Genomic DNA, 23,301 nt, shown 5'->3' with positions numbered 1-23,301 from the left:
AAAAGTTAAAAATTCAGAGAGCTCTGGGTGTTATAATAATTTTATTTTGAAAATAAAACTTTAATTATTCATTGCTTATCAACCAGGGAAGAAACTTATTTTAATTGTTTGCTTGGTTTCCTTCACTTAAATAAGATTTAGCTTTTATTATTATATAAATAAAAGGGATTTTGCTTCAAGTTGATGATTTCATCACCCTCAAATTTGAATATTTTTGCCTTCAAGACCAATGGATAGCTCCAATGGTGACATCAACATTAATATCAAAATTAATATATTTCTCTTTCATATAGGTAACTTCAACACGAAAAACTCACCTTATCTATAATTTAAAGCCAAAATTGTTCACCACCAACAAGCTAAGGACTCACCTACTTTGCCCTGCAAAATGACCAAAGGGCCATAAAATAAGCATAAGATAAGGTAAATTAATTCATTAAACTATAATCTTATATGAAGAGGATGAGAAACATCCAACTTAAAAAAAAAAAATTTCTCAAAGCTTTCTTCACCTAACGCATTTCTTTTTCCCTTTCTTTTTTTTTATTTTTTATAACTTTTGTCCTTAGTAACTACTGTAAATATAATACTTAATAAATAAAGAATCAAATGCATCATCTCCTTTCCAAAAACCACCACCACAAAAGACAACTCACCCTAATCTCTTTTGGGATTTCATTGTCCAGTAGTATTAATTTTAGGGTAACCAATTGAGCTTTTTCTTTTTTTTTTGGCTGCAAAATATTAATATTTGAGCTCTTTGACGAATGCTTAAGAGTGTAATAATTTAAGGGATTGAGGGTAAGAAGTGCCCACAGAGAAATATAACTATGGAATGGAGGAAGAAGAAACTTGCCCAAATACTATAAAAAGGAGGAGGAGAAAGGTTCTCCACTACCCCATATGAAAACCCAAAAAAAATTTTGCAAAGAAGAGCTAGTAGTTGGGGTTGAAATAGGGTTGTTTACTAAAACCCTTTAATTATGCTCGATGATACATCCCTAGCCCTAGTGGATGATCACTTGCCTTGAGGGATTCCTTCACCATTAATGCTTTTCTGCTCAATTAAAACTTGTCAAGTGTCAGTAAAAACTAGAGGTCTTTCACAATCAACTGTTTAGTTATTAAGGAATAAAATAATAAAGTTTCATTTACATTAATTTTAATTGAAGACATAATCAAGTTTAGGGATATTGATTATGTCATTTCAGTTTCAAGCAATTGGCTAAGCTATAATTTTTTTTTATTTGAGACAGTATACAAGGTTTAAATTTTAATCACTACAATTAAAAGTATAACATTTTATCAATAAATCACATAATTTTTGATGATTAAGCAATATTTTAATAGCATGTTTAGCTTGAATGGATTGATGATGACAAAGGGATAAAGATAAGTGTTTGAGATTAAAGAAGACAATACAATTTTCGGAGGATAATTATGCATTAAAAAAAACATGATTAATACACAAGATTGCACAAAAAAAAAAAAAAAGGATCAGATGATGATGATAAGGATAAACAAAGATGACAAACCCAACTTAAATACATTGAAAGCAAGAGAAAAAAAAATACAACATGGATTGAAAAGACACCCTTGTCCATAAATATTTTTATTTACAGTTCAATTGGCTCCCTCAAGGTTCTTCTCCCAAACCTCTGTAAGTGACAGAATGAAAATGCAAAAGGGAACCTTCAGACAGACTTGCAGCACTCTTCTTCTTCATTTGTTATTCTTTTGGAAAACATCTCCCATCATAATTCGTGACCCTTTTTTTTTCTAGTATTATCTATGAAAATAAAGCTGAATTTTAAGCATTGCTCCTGAAAGATCCAAGGGCCTTGATGGCTGCTGCTCTGAGGATGTATTGGTGGTAGAATGCAGCAACAGCAGCTCCAATGAAGGGTCCAACCCAGAAGATCCACTGACCAAGAAGAACGCATTAATATTAGCACGCAAATATTTTCTCTTACATTCCTTTTCAATTGAAAAACTATTGAAATGGAATATATATATATAGGGAGGGAAATAATTTACTTGGTCATCCCAGGCCTTATCGTTGTTGTAAATCACAGCAGCTCCAAAACTCCTAGCAGGGTTGATACCAGTGCCAGTGATTGGAATAGTGGCGAGGTGAACCATGAACACAGCAAATCCAATGGGGAGTGGTGCCAACACCTTGTTTTTTTTTTTTTTTTGCAAAGAAAATTAATCAGTCACAATTTTACAAATTGAAGGGAAAAAAATTATAGGTGTGTCAAAGTTGGTTATTCAAATTATTACTTAATCAAACTATATTAAGCAGCACTTTGTACAAATATAGAGTTAATTGTGCATTGTGGGGGAAAAAAAGCCTTGGGTTAAAAGCCAAAAATTTGTACTGTACTTGAAGTTATCCATGGTTGAAAGTGAAGAGTCATCCAAAATCAAACCACTTAATGGAAAGAGAGGTCAGTAAGAAAACGACCTATAACCTAAAATGAAAACGAAGTGGAGATAAAAGGATAAAGACACTTGGACAACACAAAAAAAGGAGAGTACTGCAGGATAAAGAGGATTTATAAAGTACATACAGGAACATGGGAATCCCTTGCATTCCTCTTGGGATCGGTGGCAGAGAAGACGGTGTAGACAAGAACAAAGGTACCAATGATCTCAGCACCCAATCCAGTGCCCTTGTTGTAGCCCTGATGGAGCTCGTTGGCACCACCTCCGTAGTCGTTGTAGTAACTCTTCTGGAAAGCCTTGACGAACCCACAGCCGCAGATGGCACCCAAGCACTGAGCTACCATGTACAGAACGGCTCGGATGAGTGACACCTTGCGTGCCAAGAACAGTCCAAAGGTCACAGCCGGGTTGATGTGTCCTCCTGTATCACAGTTTAGAAAAATTTTATCACCCAAAGTTAAAGTTTGCATTTAACAGTTGCAAGACTAGGTGTTGCTAACTTTTGTTTGGTTACTGGGAAAGAAACTTCCTTTCTCATTCAAGAGACAGTAGAAACAGAAACACAGAAACCCCATTTAACTGAACCTAATATAAATATTGGGGCAAGATTGAGTACCGAGTTAGATTTTTTTTTAAGATAAAACAAGGGATAGTTGAAGATGGTTAAGAGAAGAAACATGACTCACCAGATATACCAGCAGTGCAGTAAACAAGAATAAAGATCATGCCACCAAAAGCCCAAGCAATACCAAGAACGCCAACACCACCACAGTCAGGGTCAACAGTGTTCTTGGTACTGTCGGTTTGGACATTATAACCAATCACAGTCAACACTGTGACATACAAGAAGAGAAGGGTTGCAATGAACTCAGCAATCAGTGCCCTGTAAAACGACCATTGGATCAGCTCTTCAGCATCAATCAAGGGTGCCGGAGGTGGATCTTGGTAGTCCTTGGCTGAGAACTCCCCCCCTGCTTGCTCTGCGATCTCAACATCCTTAGCCATGATATTTTTTCCTTTGCTAAACTATGAAAATTGTGAGATAAAAGGGTGTTGGGAGTTTTGGGTTTGTGATTAAGCTGTGAATGACGAGAGCTGAGTGGGGGAAGAAGGGTATATAAGGGAGAGAGGATGATAATGATCAAAAACAGTAATTATGTGTAATTACATTATTTTAACATATATTTTTAGCCGTCCAATCCACCTTTGATTTCGATCTTCTTCGTTTCCATGGACCCACCATTAGCTACACAACGGCTATTTCATATTTTCTTTTCGAGTAATGGTTTCAATTATTTTTGGTTAGTTTTTATTACTTTCTTGCATCAGAAAGAATATGCTAGGAAGGAACCTTTGAAATGAGCATATTTCTGGAATTGGGAAATGTTTAATGTTTTAGAAAAATTCTTCCTTTCAATCTCATCTCCAAAGCCAGGTCAGTTCAGACCCTGTTTTCTTGGCATCTTAGGGGACTTTGGGTACTGCATGATTGACATTTGAGTTTGTTTTTAGTAATTGCTTTGTAACTTTGAGGTTCAAATCAAGTCCTAATACTTAATGAGGAAGGAATCTTTTACTTAATGAGGAAGGAATCTTTGAAATGGGCATATGCCTAACAATTTAGCTTCACTGTTAAATTTAGGATTCAATTCAAAATTTTTAGATAATAAACCAGAAAAAAACACAATCACTCGTACAATTATATTGTTGCATAATATTTGATCAGATAAACTTCTCGAAAGCCTTAAGATTTTACTAGCAAGAATAATAAATCAATCATTTTTAAAAAATAATATTTAATATATTTGTAATTTAAATTTTAACGTTTACGATTTTTTTTATTTCAGATTGTTACTTCTTTTGTGAAAAAAAAAAAAAAAACAAGCAAGCACAATATAGATTCTCCCATTAGACCTACTTTTTGGCTAAACTACACCAATAAGATGCCAAAAAGGTAGAACAAAATGAAAGTATAAAACTTTCACTTTGATCACTTTATTTTCTTTCCACCAAAAGAATTGTAGCTACCATACTTTTGATGCATCAGATAATGTTGGCTTTTTATTATTGCAACAACTCTTTGCTTCTTTACCTGAAATTCCCAGAATCAGGAAATTTTTTTTGCTAAGAAAATACAAATCATACAACTAATGAAAATTTTTTAAAAAAATTTATGCAAATTCAATAACTTCAAAACCCATTATCTTATGTTATCCAGTGAAAAGAAAATAGTATTATATAAATAGGCCTGATTCCTTCATTATTAATTGAATGATTAAATTAGCACAACTGTTGTCAGATTGGTGGCGGCTTTGCCAGATAAACTTATGATCTGGACACGCCTAAAAGCTAATTAAATTTTGCAAAATACATGGATGTTTTATGGTTTTCTTCAATTATGAGGATGTACATGGTTTTGATTGTAAAGCAGCTGAAATGTCATGCCCATCTAGATAAAAGGATTGCAAATCTTTTATTTTATTATTATTTTCTTTTTACACTGTTTAATTTTCTCTTTTCTTTTCTTTTTTTTTTACCATCAAACACATTAGGTTCTTAATAAAACAAAAGCAGCCCAGCTTATCATTTCTCTAAATATGTTCAAATTAAGCAGAGAGATTATAAATAAATGTAACGATAACAATAAAATTGAATATGACAATCGAATGTTTTATTAAATTTACAATAGACATTAAAACCAATTGTACAAACTGCACTGATTAATTGATATTTAATTTTACCTTTTTTGTTTTAAAGAAAAAAGTTGAGGGTCATCAAAAGGGTCATTTAATAGTACAAAATAAGCTGCCAAATCAATGTCTTCTCCTCATAATCAAATTACTAAATGTCAAAAAATATTTGTATAAAATTTATAAATAAATATTTTTAAAAGACCGACCAGCCTTACAAAGCTGGCCAATATTATTTGTATAATTAGTTTTTGCAAAGTGCTGACATTAATGTTGAGATTTTTCTTAAGTCTCATAATTTTATATCGAAAATTAATGAGTTTTTTAAGTTTATTTTGTATCTCACATCGAAAGTTTAGTAAATGTATAAAAAATTTCACCCTTATAAATAAGATGTTTTAGTTTTAGTTTGGTAGTCTCAGATAATTAGACATCAAGAGAATAGTTAAGTGAATAAGTTATTAAAGGATGTAATTGAGTTTTGTGTTAAGTTTTGAGTAAGTAAATTTTTTGAGATTTTTTTCATTCTAAAAGTCTCACAATTGTAAAGATTTATTTGATAGTGGATTAGGTTTGGAGTAGATCATTTTGAATTTGACCGAAATAAATATATTTGTATATTCTTATTATTGATTTGTGTTCGCTATTTTGTTCGTGGGTATTGCCAGAGTAATGCCATGACCTGGTCTCTTATTCTTGATTTTTGTTCATTATTTTGTTCGTAGGTATTGCCAGAGCAATGCCATGACCTGGTCGAGAGCCTTCTATACGGATTCCTTCAAAGAGAAAGATAAAGAGATAGTGTGTATTCCCAGCATCAATGCAAGCACTTTTCGGCCCAAGAACAATAGCAATTCTTGATCCCACCAAACCATGAACAGTCGACTCAACAAGAGCAGGGGATATTGAAACTAAGACTAATGCAGTGTATTATTACACAACCTTCTTCAAAGAGCCAGTATAGTATTGTTTTTTCAACAAGTGGTATCAGAACTGTGGTAATTCTCAACAAGTGGTATCAGAGCAAGGTTCAAGGTTCGAAGTTTAAGGTTCGTTGGCCCAAGAGATAGTGAAGCAATGTTTGAAGATGTCTGAAGAAGGTATGTCTAGTATGTCTATACATAAGTTTGAGATTTCGTTATCTAATAGAAAAAGTAATTTTATATTATGGTAAAGTATGAGTCAAGATCTATTAGTACAACAAGAGTTAGATCAGGCATTAGAGAGTAATAAGCCTGAGGGAATGTCGGACGCTAATTTGAATAGGATTCAGAAGAAAGCTGTTAGTACTATTAGATTGGTACTAGCTCCAGATGTAAAGTACAGTGTGTTGACTGAAAGTACTCCGAAGAGTTTGTGAGATAAGCTTGAAAGTATTTATGTTTCAAAGTCATTGACTAATAAATTATATTTGAAGATAGATCTGTATTCTCTGAAGATGAAAGAAGGTACAAATCTTCATAATCATCTGAATGAGTTTAATATATTGGTTTCTCAATTGCTGGTGATTTCTGTTGATGGGTTAAAAGATGAAGAGAATGCTTTAATTTTGTTGTCATCTTTGCCTAAGTTTTATAGGTCTTTAGTTCAGATTTTGTTGGTGGATAGGTTTACTTTGAAGTTGGATGATGTGACTGTCTTATTGTGTGAAAACGAAAGGTTTATGGGACCACAAAACTCATCACCTGGAGGAAGTACCCTAACTGTAGAGGGTTTTGATCGAAAGATGACTCAAAAGAGGATTGATGGATCAAGAGAAAAATCTAAGTCAAGAGACAAAAATTACAGTGATATAGAATGTTATTATTGTGGAAAAAAAAAGACATATCCAAATGCGCTGCAGAAAGCTGAGAAAGGATATGGTTGCTTTCAAAAGGACGAATGATGAAAAAAAATCAGATGAAAAAAATAATGATACTACTATCGTCGTGTCTGATGATGATGATGTTGTTTTGATAACTTGTTTGAAGGAGACTCAAATTTTGAAAAGTGATAAAGGTTAGGTTTTAGATTCAGTTGCTATAGTTCATGTTTGCAATAATATGAGTTATTTTGTGGAGTTGAATAAGAATGAGAAGTATGGAGATATTGTGGTTGCTAACAAAAAAAAGGTACAAATTCAAGGCATTGGGAGTGTTCACCTTAAATCTCACAATGGTATTGTTAGGATGCTTCGTCATGTAAGGTATGTATCAAGTTGTCATTATAATTTGATTGATTTGGGTGAGTTAGCTTCTCGTGAGTACACATATTATGGTAGTAATGATTGATTGAAAGTGTACAAGAATAAAAATATAATTCTGCAAGGGAATAAGGTCAAAAATCATTTTTACATGCTTGATGTAGATTCAGTTGCTGAAATTCTTGTGATGAAAGAAAAGAAGAAAAGTAAGTGTGTTAACTTTTTTGATACTGTTGAAGTATTTGAAGATTAAAGTCAATGGAAGATTTGTTGGAATTTCTCTTGAATCTCATAATCTTACATCAAAAGTTAGTGAGTTTTTTGAATTTATCTTGTATCTCACATCGAGAGTTTAGTAAATATATAAAGGGTTTCACCCTTATAAATAAGATATTTTGGTTTTGGTTTGGTAATATCAAATAGTTAGACATCAAGAGAATAACTAAATGAGTAGTTCATTAAAAAGTATAATTAGATTTTGAGTTAAGTTTTGAGTAAAAAGTTTTTAAAGATTTTTTTTATTTTAAAAGTCTCATAATTATAAAGATTTATTTGATAATGAATTAAGTTTGGAGTAAACTATTTTGAATTGAATCGAAATAAATATATTTACGTGTTTTTATTCGTAATTTATATTTATTATTTTATTTATGGGTATCACGCGTCTGTGTGTGTGGTGTTGTTTTTCCAACAATTAATGTGTAAATGGGACCGACCAATCTGTCTTGTCAATTTCACATTTTATCAAACGTTAACCTCAAAATTTAATCATCTACCATATTCTATAATATTCTTTCGTCGCTTATTTCTGTTGCTTTTGGTCTTTCTCCTGGCTTAATCCCTGATGTTTCTTTTGGAGTTTGAGTTATGGCTGGAAAGACACCACGTGTCCCGATTTCAAGCATGGAATTATGAAAATTAAATTCTAAAATATCTCCTTTTCTTTTCTTTGTTTTCTCTGGTTTTTTAGGGTTGATGGTGGTGACCAGTAGGCTGGTCGGTGGCGTTTTTCTTCTTTCTTTAGCAGGAGATTTTAGGTCATTTGGTCAATTCATCATATATTACTAGCCCCATGATGGATGAAGATGATTAAGTACTGGAAGAAAAAAAAAAAAAAAAAAAAGCAAATTTTGTCCAATTCCAAAGGCTTGGATTTGTCATAGAAAGCTTTTAAAATGAGTAGTAATTGGTCAAGCTTAATTGATCAATCTACCAATACTATTAGTAGAAATTCAAACATATCATAAATCCTTAGGTTTTAATTTCAATTTCTCTCGTGTACATATTCAAATTCAATATAGGGATGTGAAATAGTAGAGTAATATCCAAAGGCGAATCATGGGGCAGTCAGGGGCCATGATCCCCCCAACAAAGTTTTAATACTCCATTTACTTGGCTTCACCCCTGGTAATATCCCAAAAAGATTCATGAAAACGTGAAATAGTAGAGTAATATTTGTTCTCTGCTAGATGACAATTTCACAATTTCTTCCATTTTACCAGATTAATTCTGACATGGGATTTGCTTTAAAAGTAAAGATTGATACTTGCTAGGCAAGAGAAGAAAAAATCATTAATCTTGTATAGCATTAGCTGCAGACTTTTGCATATTTTGCTGCTCTATGCATGAATGCTATGTGTGTGTGTGTGTGTGTGTGTATATATATATATATATATATATATATGTGTTGATGAGATGAAACCAGATATTATAAGTAACATTTAGAAGACATTACTTTCTTGCATCAGAAGAATATGCTATACCGACTGTTCTGAATTTTCTTTTTCTTTGTTTTTGGATAATGTAATTAACTGATGCATGTGTATATAACTTGAAGTTTGCAAATATATGTAGAAAAATTACCCTATTGAAGAAAATTTTTGTGTGAAGACACTGCAAGTCAAAGAAAAGATATCGTTGTTCATGGTAAAGTATCAAGAGAGGGATAAGAGGGTGTTTTTCTTCATTTTACACGTAAAATAAGGTCAGCTTGCAGACTATTAGCATTAAAACGATTAGTTCAAAAGCACATTTAAACCAAATTTAGGCCTGTCCCAGTGGCTTGCTAGCAATAATGCTATATAAGTGTCAACCACAAACAATCTTATGCGTTCTTCATTGTCAGAAAATTAAGCAGCATCTTTACTGATCTACAATTAAAGACAGTTTTTGGTTGTCCCAGAATTTTGGGCATGATTGTATGGGTTAAACTTGTTGTCATTTATCGATATGACTTTGAACATTCTAGCTAGTGCCAAAAAATAAATATATTTAATTAAATTTGATATTATATTTCAATATACACCAAGAAAAAAGTAGAAATAGTTACACCGACAAATCAGGTATTGTACTATGACGAACATATATAGTAGATGATTCTTTAACTCCATTGACTGCTTCATTTAACGTCTCTTTTTAAGTTCATTTCCAGAACCAGGACGCCGTCCAGACCACTAAAACTTTGCATAACCAAAAGCTAATCATCATCATCGTCACCTCCCTCTTCTCTTATCGTCTCTAGTTTAGGAGTGTTGGAAGGCCTCAAGGGGACACCGATGAGGTATGGGGCAGCCTCAATCCAAGGCTTCATCATGAACCTCAGCTCTCTTGCCATCGTGTTATTAATCAAATATTTATTGAAAGAACAAATGATAACGCGAAAGAGGGGACACGAATAGAAGATGAAAATTCAAGATCTCTCCTTCTCTAAGCCGAGAAAGAGAGGGAGCTAGGAAAGACAACGCGCGAACTGCCAATGGCAAATGCAAATTTTGTATGGGATAGTCCTTTCCCACAAAGATTTATGGAATGTTATTGAGCAAAGGGGGAACATATTGGGGACGTTTATATACAGAAACATGATGACTAAGAAAAGGAAACAAGTAGAAGATGATTATGGAAGAAAATAAGGATTCAATGAATTATTACTGAAAATAGCAGACACCCTAACTTCCCGCGAAAACGAACGGAAGAGACATTTTTCGGATGAAGGTTGCAACGTACCTTAAGTTTGTTAGAGGCATACTCCATTATTAGAACATAAATGGTTCAATAAGATCCTCAAAATCTTCGTATCAATCTAATCAAATCAACAAAAGTTTCCAACATTGGTGCTAAAACCAATAATAAAAGTTGGAGCCTAAAGCAGATAAACAAGGCACCTACAACAAAGCAATGAAACTGACAATATAATAGGATAAATACGCACACCAAAGAAACCAAACCAAAGGGAAATCAAGGTCGGTACATTGAGGCAGAATCAAGAATAAATGAAAGACTAGAACACCCCTTTCCTTACAATGAAACCTTTCAAAAGTTTATTTCTATTTTCCATCACTTCAAATATTTTTAACTTCAGTTGGTCTATTTTCTTAGTTTATATATGTAATCATCTACCGAGCATACAAAACATTGCCAATACTATAACTTACAGCAACAAATGATCATTACAAAGAGATTAATATATTTAGATGCTACGTATCAGAAAGGGAGAGTACTTTATCAATAGAACGTACTGAGATACATTCAGCTAAAATACCCATCAAGATGAGAAAGCCTAACCAAGTCAAAGAATGAAAGATGATAGACAATTAGTAGCAGTTCTTCCCAATACCAACTGTTTAGACATCTAAAAGAGATTTTCAGGTCAAAGTAAAGGATCTTCATTGCTTTCTGAATGGTTCAGAACACAAAAACAAGCATACAAGTATAAGGAGGCAGAAAGGGAGTTGTTCTATAGGCAAATTCAATGAAAGATCTTACACAATCCCAAGGTTCAATAATTCTCCGGTTTGCCCTACCTAAACCTACTCAGCAGATAAGAAGAACAAGGTCTTTAGGACAATGAACATTTACTTACAGTCATACTTGCAAATAAGTCAAAATTAAGCAACATTCCAACTTATAGCAAGCACCATACAATTAAGTATGATATCATGCAAAACATGAGTCACACACCTCCCACATATGACATATGCCACAATGAAAAATCAGAAACTCTGAAATTAATCATAACTTCAGAACAAAATAGTAGCAACTTCTAACGAGTTACATGAAACTTTTGAGGCAGAGAACACATCATTCACAATGCTGTAATCTCATTTCAGAAGTAACAGAATAAATAGAAAGCTAAGGAGTAAATGATTCTAAAAAAAAAAAGCCTAAATCTCATTTGAGCAATAACACAAGAGAACGCCTTTCCTTGGACATGTATGTAAACCATATGTTAGTTCATAATGTGCACCATTACACCTTCTCGATGTAACATGAATCAAGATAAACACTGTTATGCATATGAAAATTAAAGAAGAAAGCATAAAACCAATATCATAAATCAAATATTTACCAATGAAGCAAAAGTTTAGCTAGATGGATAAGACAAGAGTTAAACATATGAAGAAGTACTGATTGCGGCCAACAATGACAGAAAAAAGAATGAGCTATTCCAAGACTTCTATGAAGAAACTAAGCCAGAATGCTACAACTAAGCATGTGCTTCTTTGGCACCATCACAGAATACTTATTCTATGTTCTACAATCAAAATTATCCAACAGAATCCAACAAGTATAGACTCATCATAAAACCAATATCCAAAACAAACCGAATACACAATTTTTAACTGCAACATCCAAAAGCAACCGTTCAAAGTTATCTCAATCTCAAAACATAAGCTCAAAAATATCACACAAATCCATCAGATAGAGTGATTCACATCCAAAAGCATATTCAATAGCTTAAACTCAACTAACATGCACCATTTTCCATCCATTTCTTACTCACCAAGCAGAAGCACTAGCAAACCTTAAATTCTCCATTCATTCCTAACATAACAAGCTGAAGCACTATCAAAACTCACATTTTCCACTGGTTTCTTCCTTAGCAAGCAGAAGCAGCACCATTAACTCACATTTCTTAGTTACCAAGCAGAAGCACTACCAAAACTAGCGTCCTAAATAGACAATATAAGAAGCAGAAAGAGAACTAAAAAATACCCCCAATAAAAAAAAACATCACATCTATAGCTATTAAAGGATCCATCTAAATTAACCTCAAAAAATCCTCTGAAAAAAAAATCCGGAAATTGTCGAAAACCTTAAAATTAAACAAAATTAAGAAAAAGGACAAACAGGACAATAATCTTAAAAAAACAAAGATTTCTCACTCCAAAGGAACATCAACATCGCCATCATCGATCTCCTGCTGCAAATCTTTAGGGTCTTTCCCATCAACCGTACACCCGACAGAAACGCACGTGCCCAAAATCTCCTTCACCGTCCCTTTCAAATCCTTAGCCATCGACCTCGGTCTCATTACCTTAGCAATCTCGATTACGTCATCGAGGCTGATGCTTCCGTTATGCTTGATGTTCTTGGTCTTCTTCCTATCCCTCTCCGGCTCCTTCAACGCCTTGATTACAAGTGCCGCCGCCGACGGGACCACCGTGACTTTCGCCTGACGGTTCTGGACGGTGAGCTTGACAGTGACGCGGAGACCCTTCCAGTCCTTGGCGGTTTCTTTGGCGATATCTTCACCGATCTTTTTGGGAGAAAGACCGAGCGGACCGATCTTTGGAGCGAGGGAACTAGCTGCTCCGACTTCGCCGCCGGTGACGCGGACGAAAACGTCGACGACTTGGGTTGGGTCGAACTTGGGCGGCATTGTTGGGCTTGCTCTTTGATGGAGAAAAGAAGGGGGCTAGGGTTTTCAGAAATGAGACAGTAAAAAGAGTGGAGATCAAATAGCTAGGGTTTGTCTCCTTTAATGTCCGATTTAACCTTAAAGGTAATAATGAACAAGAGAAAAAAGGAAGGGTTTTTTCGTAATTTTAACATTTAAGCCAACTGCATTAAGCAGAGCAATTGCTGGGGTTTTTCTGCTTGGGCTTCTGCTTAAAATTGGGTTGGACTTTTAGCAACAAGAAAAGAAAGGAAAATTAGAGGGTTGGAGTTGGGCTTTTCATCCCTAAAGAAGAAAGAAAATTGGGTACCGTTTTGGGCTTCTTGCAAATTGATAGGTTGCATGGAAACCAAGCATTTTAGGTCGGCCTTGATGCTGGTTGAACTGGGCTTAGGAAATCTCCTCTTTGTCATTGAGACAATACCTAATTGGCACTAATAAGTAATAACAGAATCAATATATACAACAAAAGGCCAAGTCACCTATGGTCTGATGATTTACATTGAAATTTCTGCCCTAAATTTTGAAATGAACAGTGGGTTTTCCGAATTGGATGTTTCTTTTGCCTTGCTTTGTGTTTTAATAATTAAATTTTTTTTAAATGCAAAAAAAAAAAAAAAACCAGATATTAGTCTGCTACATAAAATACGTTAAGATTATAACTTATATATATTTACCTATGGTGCCTTATACCCCACTCTTCATAAAAATTTCTATTAACATTGCTATTGCAAACATTTAAAATAACACAGAATCGACATCAACATTTAGTCGGAATAATTCTTCAGAAAAAAAAAATGCATGGCCCATGCAGGTTTTATATTTTGTTTGTATTCCAATTTTCCATGGATTCTGGTTCAACTTCCTAGATATCGACTAAGCTTATCGAGGAGCTAAGGGAACCAAAAGTGAACAGCGAGGCCTGCGTTTCGTTTTCGTGCAGCTGAATTTCAAAGCTCATGAAAGATATTCAACCCCTCAATTTTCGGTATTTCAAAGGGCCATTAAACATATTTTTCAAATGTTTGATTTGTTTTTTGTTTTTTTTTTAGATCATTATCATTTTATCCCGTATGTATGCAAGCAAAGTTGTTACAAATAGAATTCTACTGCACTGATAGAGACGATAAAGGAAAAGGATTGATGTCAAGTTTGATTATTGTAGCAAGTCATTAGCCTAACATTGTCAAATTGATAAGGAAAAATGTTTAAGAAATAATAAATTTAACTTAAATTTAAACATCAGGATGTTAAAAAAAATTAAGAACTTCCACTCTAGTAAGAGTAATACAATTTGAATACGATACTTCAACTTTAAAATTTTTTATTACTTTACAGTTTAATATTACGGTTTAATATTAAAAAAAGGTTGAATCTAAATTTAATTCGTATGTTTATGCAATTATTCATAAATGATAATATCCAATGAATTTTAAATTTAATTATTATTTACATTTTTTTTTTAATTACAATCTACTTTGTAACTGACAAAAATTATAACCCGCGTCTTTGATTTCATCAATCGATTGATGCTTTAAATATTTATCTGAGTTTGAATGCGGCAAATAACAGCTATGGGGATGAGATGGATAAACATTACATCAATGATCAAGCATGGGGATAAGCATCTTTGGGTCCATTTCAAGTACCAAAATGTAACTTTCTTCAAGGCAAATAATTGCAGAGGAGGAGCTTCAACGTTGTAAGTTACAAGCACTCGACAGCCACGGAAGAAAAAAAAAAAAGAGTGCAACTTTGGCCCCTCCTCGGAGAGTCATTATCTATGATCGTCAGCCTTAGGACTTTTGGCAACTAAATTATACATGCTATGGCCCATGCATGGTTAGCTAGCCAGCACATCAACCAATTTTTGAATGAAAAGGCGACCTTATTTCTAGTTCTATCAATCCTATAAAGAGCAAGCTATAATTTCCTTTTGTGGACATTTTTCACCACGTACCACAACGATACACTATATATAGGTATTCTTTTTCTAAAAACACACGTAAGATATCCTTTCAATTTCCCTTTCATTTATTTGTTTTTCGTTAGTCTACAGTATATAGTTTAAAAAATATATTTTAAATTTTTTGTAAAAAAAATTAGAGTTTAAAGATAAGAATATATATATTGAGATTTAAATTTTAAATTTATTAAATAATATTTATTAAAAATTTTATATAAACAATTAAATTAAATTATAAATTCAAACGTCATTCAACTATTCTGTTAATCATGTTCACAAATCCTACTTAAATAAAATTAGAGTTTGAGATTTTTAACTTGAATGGTATAAGTTCTAAATCAATTAAAACTAAATATCAAAATATAATATAATGATAAATTTAACTTTAATCCCTAAAAAAAACTAGCGAACCATTTTGTTTCGTTAATTAAAATGGTATTCTTCGTATCTGCTCGATCTTTAATTTTATGTGATTTTATATTTAAATTAAATCATTTTATTTATTGTTGATTGATTCAAAAATAAATACTTAACATAGTATTATAGTCCAAAATTATTATGTGATTCCTAACATTTATTTTTTCTGAGTTTATCATGCGATAATTTTGCCAACCAATTAGCCTTTTAAATTAGTGTTATCACACATTTATTGAATGTTAAATTTTTTATAATTTATATTAAAATTGAATCCCTATTCTATCTATTGTCAACTTGTTATCTTTCTCACTGTTTTCCCTTTCTTCAAAATCATTCTCAAGATATAAAATTAAAAATAAAACACGACCAGAGACAAGTCAACACTAATGCATACAAAGCCAACATTTCTTGATGGCTAGTGAGTGTGTCAGAGAATTCATCATCTGCACGACAAGAGCAATTTGCATCAACTGGTCTACCATAAATCAAAAACCTCGTAGCAAACTCACTTGAACCCAAAGCAAACAAGAAACGATCGACTTTCATTCTTTTTGTCCAATTTTGGAAACTGTAAGAACTATAGATTATAATGGTTTGAGATGGATTGGATTTAATTTAATTTTTTGATATTATACATTTTTAAAATTTAATTTGAATTTAAATTAATTTATTCAAATTAAATTTTATGTTTCGATTCGATTTTATTTTATTGGATTTTGAAATTTAATATTTTATTTTTATATATTATTTTAATATAATTTTTAATAGATTTATATATAAATAATTATTTTTATTTTATAAAAATATATAATTCAATTTATTTTTTATTTTTTATATTTAATTCAAAATTCAATTCGAATCAAATTTATAAATTTAATATCTAAACTTAATTTGAATTAAATAAAAAAATTTCGATTCCAAACCAAACACTAAATTTTAAATTGCTTTTCAATTTTCTTGATTTTTCTGTCATCCCTGTAAGAACCGATTCACTTTCTCACATCCTAGCAATTTCTGCCCGTGAGTCAGGAAAGTCGGAAGGCTTTCATCGTTTTCAACGTATCAATAATAGCTAACCAGACGAATGACCGTGATTTTTTTAAATTTAAACTACCCATACATTTGAAAATACAAACTCTCATATAGCTTTATCTCATTGCCCCTGGTTTGACCATCGTTTTGTTCTTGACCATGGCTCTATTCTAAGTTCTTGCAAGCCAAATCCAAGCAGTAGTGAATCTGGTTTGACCATGGCTCTATTCTAAGTGTGAAGTGGTCGAAACATAGTAATTAATTAATTTATTATCATCTGATGGAATTTTGATATTCTGAGAACAAATTTTGAAAAACAGACAAAATTTTAGTTGCAGAAGAAAGAAGAGAAGGAATCGAAACAATAACCGGAGGAATTGGTATCGTTGCTCGAAATGGAGAAGGCAGAGTAGTGGGAGCTTCAACGTGGGATCCGCTCAATATTGAGGCTTTATTTTGAAATAAAGTTTACAAATAGGTTAAGATGTTAAAAATGTTCTCAAATTATTTAAGTTTTAATATTTTATTATAATTAATTAAGCTTTTAATTTTTTATTTTAACTCAATTAAATTTTTAATTGTATGAAATTTAATCATATAATAAAATTAAATCAATATAATAAATTAAACCTTTAAAAAGAATCTTAAAAAAAAAATAAAAAATTATTTTATTTAATTTAATTTTTACATATATCAATTTCGTCAAGTGGTAAACTTTCATTTTTTTTTTTATTGATACTCTACTTAAGAAATTAAGATTAAATAAAGGTTGAAAAGGCTTATGACTAAAAATGAATCACGTTAATCACAAATCAACTATCATGAAAACGCGTAAATAAAAGAAGAAAGTGGGGTTACCAAATTAATTATATTAAAATGACTCAGCTTGACAATTCGTGATCAACATCATTACTTGTATGTAGTTGCATGTGACTTCTTGTATTAGGATTCCTTTGCTTTTTGCATTAACCAATTATGGTCCACTAACTAAAAAGGAACCAATGATTTTTATAAACAACTTATGATGACATAAGTAAATCACGCGTTATCTTAAAACGCCAACAAAATACATGTAAATTTTATGAGTTAAATTTTAATTTTAAATAAATATAATAAATTTATTAACATGTTAGGTTGTAAATTAAAGTTAATTACTTATAAAATCACCTATTTAATCAATAATTATGTGATTTGTAAATAAAATATTAGACTATTAATTTCAATAATCATAACTCAATCTTTGAAAATGTAATTATCAAACATAAAAGTCTCTCATTTATCTTTTTTTTTTTTATAATTGTTGGTGCAAAATTCTGAGTTAAATATCAAAATCCTGAAATCATAAGCAAAGAAAGAAAGCGGTTAGGGCAAAGGCAATAAATGTTACTTACATTTGCACTCTGACATTAAAATTTGAAGTTGAGACTAGAGATCTTGGAAAGAGAGGAATATAAGAATGTAAAGAAAAATAAGATTGGATTGATAATATATGGATAGCTCTATTTTATAAGTGGAATGCAAATGATTTGTGGGGTATAATGGTAATGTAGTTAAGTTGACATGATATTATACATGTCAAGTCGGTTCAAAAATTAAAAATATTCTTAACTGTCTGTTGATAATTTATTATGAGAAAAATAATTAATTTGTCATTTGAATTAAAAAATACCCATAATAAAAAGTTTGTAAACAAAAATAATTAAAAATAAAATACCTTTCAAATGAAATCTAAATGTAATCTAAAACACATTTTACTAAAAAAAAAAAAAAATCAAACTCAAATATTTTTTAGCCAAAGGAAGTCTTTTTTTTGCAACAAATTAAATGCTGTAAACTGTAGATGATGCCATGATAAGTTAGGTTGAACTAGGTTAGGAAAATTTGAAAGGAGAATATGATTGGCAATGCATAAAAGAAGCTGCAGCTAGGACAATGATATCTTAAGTAATATAATAATTAAGGTTATATCAATGAAGTAGTAACCATTAAAATAGGTTTATTAAGATCATCATTATTGAAGAAAAATAATAGAGTTTTGTTTCCAAGCTGGATTCGAATCCAAACAAGGTATATATTAGTCTACAATGTCGACATCCTTGGCTTTAATTTGGGGATTACCCATTAGTGCGTTCCATTAGCCAATTATTTTACTATAAAGTAAGTAGAGTACCATTGTTAATCGTCCGTGAAATTTTATATTATATTTATTCTCGTAATTATATCTAACAGTTATTTAAAATTTATTTTTAATTTTATCTCATAAATATTTAATGGATATAAGTAATCTTCGTATCCATAACTTTGATAAAAAATAAAAACCAATTTTTATTTTACATATTTATGTAATTTGTATTAATATATTTTTAAATAGAAATATATTTTTATCTAATTAATCTAAAATAAAAATTTTATATTATTTAATAAAAAATTATTTACTAAATATATATAAATACATAAGATAAATGTACAAGTACAAGAAAGATACTATATTATCTATCATGATCTGTATACCTAATAAAAAATTTAAAATCGTACTTATCTTCATTTTTATAATATAATATCAATCGTCATATATTCTCATCTACATAAAAAATTTGAATTGCTCATTGCTTATAAATAAGATTAACATCCCTATTTTAAATCAAACCATATATGATCTCGAAAATTTTATTCAAAATTCAAGCCGTGAATAAATATTTACGTGACCCATTCATAAAAATTTCTTTTACCTATATATATTACAAATTTTCAGGAAAAAACAAACCCTACTAATCTATTACTCAAGTTATAAGATTTGAAAATTGAAAACTCTAAATCTATAGTGTTTACTTGTTTAATTAGGTGGCCAAGGTAGACCTTGACTTCTTGTTGCCATTCAGATATGACAAAGGAATAGGCCGAAGGGTTTAATTTTCTTCTTCTCCCTCTATTGTTTGAATGCAAGTATATTTATTTCGTGCATGAAAGGTTTCAAAAACTTCAAAAAATCATGTAAAAAATGTGTGCTTAGCTAATGCATATGTTTGGATTTGTACATACATATGTATTATACTTAGCTGTATAAATATCTTATTATCAAACTTACGTATACGTTAAACATATATCGTTGCATATGTTACATGTTTATAGTGTATTTTTTTTTTTTTTGCCAACATAATGCATATGTTTAGGTGAGTAGATATTTTTATTATGATTGCAAGCATTTTATAAATCGGAAGGAAAAAATATTAAAAAACTACAATTTAAAAAGAAATTGTAAAATTATGTCTTAATTAAAATCAAAAGTATTACTAATATTATATAAAAAATTTATTATTATGTTAAAATAAAAAATAATTAAAATTTAAAATTAATTCAATTATTCATATAATTATTTTTTAAAATATAACATTCAACGATGTTAAAATACGTAGCTTTTTTTTTTTTTTTTCTTTCTAATGTTCTTAGTTTTCTTGGCAATCGGGATTGAACAATATGTGAAGACAATCACTTAAAATCATGGACCATAGCTTTTGTTATTATTATTATTATTCAAAAACATTATTCTAATCTCATCATCACTCACTTTAATGTTTTTTTTTTTTTTCTTATGGGAGCAACATTTATTTTATAATCAAAGAATTTCCACTTAACTTTTTGATTTTTTGGGGGGAACCAAGAATATAATATTACACCACGATATCACTCAATTTCCCTTTCCCACCCATTTTTATTCGTTTATGCCAGCTAGCCTTCCGAAATGCCATTGACATCCGAATCTTAGAATCATGAACTCACCTTCAAGAATATTCGATCGGCCTGAAAAATCCATTTTTTTAAAAAATAAAACATATATTCTCTCATTCACCGACATTAGAGTTCATATATATAATTCTTCACAAAAAAATTTCGTATTTTCAATGAAAGGGACATTAACTTGAAAATAATTATTTTCAAAGATTAAAGTTTTTACGAGATATTTCACTTTTTTTTTTCAAAAAATAACATAGATTTAATAAAACAAATTAAATTATCCATATTATAATTTAAATTAAAATGATATATTATTTAAAAATTTAAATATAAATTATATTTTTTAAATACCAATTTTTATATATTTCTCAAAATTTTTGTATTAAAAATATAATTAACTCAAGTATAGTCGATTAGAATATCAAAATATCATTTCATTTTTATTTTTATAAACTTTTATAAAGTATGTAAAAATAGGACTTTCACAAGCAAAACGTGAAGTTCAGTTCAACGTTCAACGGAAAACTACCCCTCATAAACTCCACGCAGCGGCAAACACAAGGCAAGCGAGAACGCGCTAGATCCAAGCGAGAGAGAAAAGCTTGGGAGGGCCCCAGTTCACGTGCCATCACGCTCTATACCCTACAGGAAACTTCTGGAAGCCACGTGTATTACGTAGGCCAGTAAACACGTGTCGAATCTCGATAGTCTAAATGGGGACCACTTTTTGTCCTTCCTTTATTGAACCGGGTCAGGTGAACCCCCTCTCATAATTTTTCACGTTACGACAAAATCGCTCGAAACTTTTATTTCTCGTAAGAGACAAAATTCACTCTCTCTTTACCCCTAACCTCACTTTTTATTCGTCCAGTTGCATTAACAACTTAGCGTTCCACGTGGCGTCCATCTATGGTTTTCAATCCACGTGTCCGTATCAAGCTCCTAGCGTTAAAACTCCGATTCTCAGTGAAGTAATATAGTTATTCAGTTAATTTGAATCAAACAAAGTTTATCCACTCTCAACGACCCAATGAATGGAAATTTGCGTAAACGTGAAATTTGAAACACCGGGTAAAAACTTCTCAAACTGTAACCAGCAAATCCTACGTGGCGTTTCCGTGAAGATAAAGGGGTTTTTCTGTAATTTTGTTAATTGTATTAAAAAAGTAAATTTTTTAATTGAGTAAACCAGCCTTATCCATTTTGGAAGCCAAGCTTTATAAAAGCAGATGGAATTGATCGGAAGGCAAAGAAGAAACTCAAAACCAAAGAGAGACAGAGAGAGAGAGAGGAAGAAGAGAGAATATTAAAAAAAAAAAAGAAAGAATAATTCGAGAATTAAAAGAAAAGGAAATTTGATTTTTTTTTTTTTTTATGGCGAGCAGCAAAAGCTACTCGAGACCGAACTACCGATTTCTGTCGAGCGATCAACAACTGCAAGCAACGCTGAGTCATGACTCGACGGCATTCGAGTTAGACGAGTCGGACATTTACAACAATTCAGACTCGACTCGCTCTGACTCACCCGAGTTTCGTACCGGTCGAGTGGTGAAAAAGCCGTTGGCAAAGCGTGGCGGCGGCGGCGGCGGAGGGGATTCTGGAGTGGGAAGGACACCAGCGTCGTTGCCGGTCAACATACCGGACTGGTCGAAAATTTTGAGAGAAGAGTACAGGGATAATCGGAGGAGATCGGAGAGTGACGATGAAGACGTGGAAGGAGATGAGTGGTTGGAAGGAGGAGTTAGGATTCCACCTCACGAGTTTTTGGCGAAGCAAATGGCGAGGACAAAGATCGCATCGTTCTCAGTTCATGAAGGGATAGGAAGGACTTTGAAAGGAAGAGATCTGAGGACGGTCAGAAATGCAATTTTTGAAAAAACTGGGTTCCAAGATTAATACAAAATAAAAGAGTTGAGAAATTTTGTGACCATCATATTTAATTTCATTACAAAATTTTAGATAATTTTTTTCCTTTTTGCCACGGTGATATGAAGTTCTTATGAGATTTTGCAGAGAAACTTTCGAAATTCATAATTTAAAGCAGCGTTCATTTTTTAAGTTTTGGAAAATGTGTGGTTTGAGCACTGAGGGTATTTTGGTAATAAAGTAGGAAAGTGGGCCGTCGGATTTAAATAATTGGTAGGGTTGTTAAGCAAAACTAGAGGCCATAAGCGGCAACATCGCGTCCCTTTCCCTTAACTTGTATTAAGATTTTACGTTATCGATGTAATAAAAAAATATATAATCGGCGACATCACGGCCCCGTGAAAATTATTCATCCTAATTAACAAGATGTCAAATCTACCGTTCAAATAATTCAACTTAATTGATTATTTTTCTTTCTATTTTTTTCATGTTTATTATACCTTAATAAAATTTGTTCAATTTAAATTGTTATCTCGTTTATTTTTGTCCGCCCTCTTTCAAGTATTTTTAATGTAATAATATAATTATGCAAAAATTTTAAATCAAATTTTAAATTAATTAATTTCAATAATCACCCTTAAAATATAAATTTAACAAATTTAAAATTAAATATCAACACTTTTAATTTATTTTTTTATTCTCCATCGTGGTATTTATATATAAAAAATATATAATTATACAAAAATATGTTATGATATGTCGATTATTTATTAAATCAGTTAATATAATATTAAAATTGATACTAAAATATGGTAAGTTCAAAAAATTTTATATTCATAATATTTTTTCAATTAAATAAATAATTAATTAAAAATAATTTAAGAATATAATAAAATTTTCAATATATATATATATAATATCGACAAATATTAGTTGGTTAAAATGAATACTTACGCGACCCATTGCTTAATTTGATCTAAAATTAAACATAACTAAAATCTTTCTTAATTAATTGAATACTAAAATTTTGGTGAATATTTATTTCGTGAATTTAAAATTTATCGTAATCGAATCCGTGAAATTAGAACTCAATTTTAGATTAAAAATAATTTTATACGACCTAATTTTGTTGATAAGGGTGTGAAATGAAAAAATTTAAACCCAATTTGTTTGTTAAGGGAGATTTCAATTTGGTTTTTACCTTTGGCCTCGTGGAGTACAAAAAGGTTGAGTCAACTGCTCTAGATAAGTCAAGTGGTCTAAGTTTTTCCGCGGTATATATGTAGGGACG

General features: G+C 31.2%; 1 protein-coding gene and 2 pseudogenes across 3 annotated transcripts; 1 reads left to right on the top strand and 2 right to left on the bottom strand.

Moving 5' to 3' along the window:
- Nucleotides 1-1,527: 1,527 nt before the first annotated feature.
- Nucleotides 1,528-3,538, bottom strand: LOC111284651 (putative aquaporin PIP2-2). The gene is made up of 4 exons (XM_022873445.2): nt 3,135-3,538; nt 2,574-2,869; nt 2,038-2,178; nt 1,528-1,924 (listed from the first exon to the last, which is right to left on the bottom strand). The coding sequence occupies exons 1-4, from the start codon at nt 3,451-3,453 to the stop codon at nt 1,811-1,813; spliced, it is 870 nt and encodes a 289-aa protein (XP_022729180.2). The 5' UTR covers nt 3,454-3,538; the 3' UTR covers nt 1,528-1,810.
- Nucleotides 3,539-12,318: 8,780 nt separating this feature from the next.
- Nucleotides 12,319-13,039, bottom strand: LOC111286210 (large ribosomal subunit protein uL11x pseudogene; annotated as a pseudogene). The gene has a single exon (XR_016342683.1). The product of XR_016342683.1 is annotated as a large ribosomal subunit protein uL11x pseudogene (transcript).
- An 8,355-nt stretch (nt 13,040-21,394) lies between these two features.
- On the top strand, nt 21,395-22,202 carry LOC111285485 (protein S40-4 pseudogene; annotated as a pseudogene). Its single transcript, XR_016342682.1, has one exon. The product of XR_016342682.1 is annotated as a protein S40-4 pseudogene (transcript).
- Nucleotides 22,203-23,301: the final 1,099 nt, after the last annotated feature.

The sequence above is a fragment of the Durio zibethinus genome, chromosome 6 (genome assembly GCF_047325235.1).
Source record: "Durio zibethinus cultivar Kanyao isolate XHJ-2024 chromosome 6, ASM4732523v1, whole genome shotgun sequence".
In the NCBI taxonomy this organism is placed as follows: Eukaryota; Viridiplantae; Streptophyta; class Magnoliopsida; order Malvales; family Malvaceae; genus Durio; species Durio zibethinus.
Note: the sequence above shows the minus strand (reverse complement) of the source record. Positions and strands in the feature narration are given on the sequence as shown.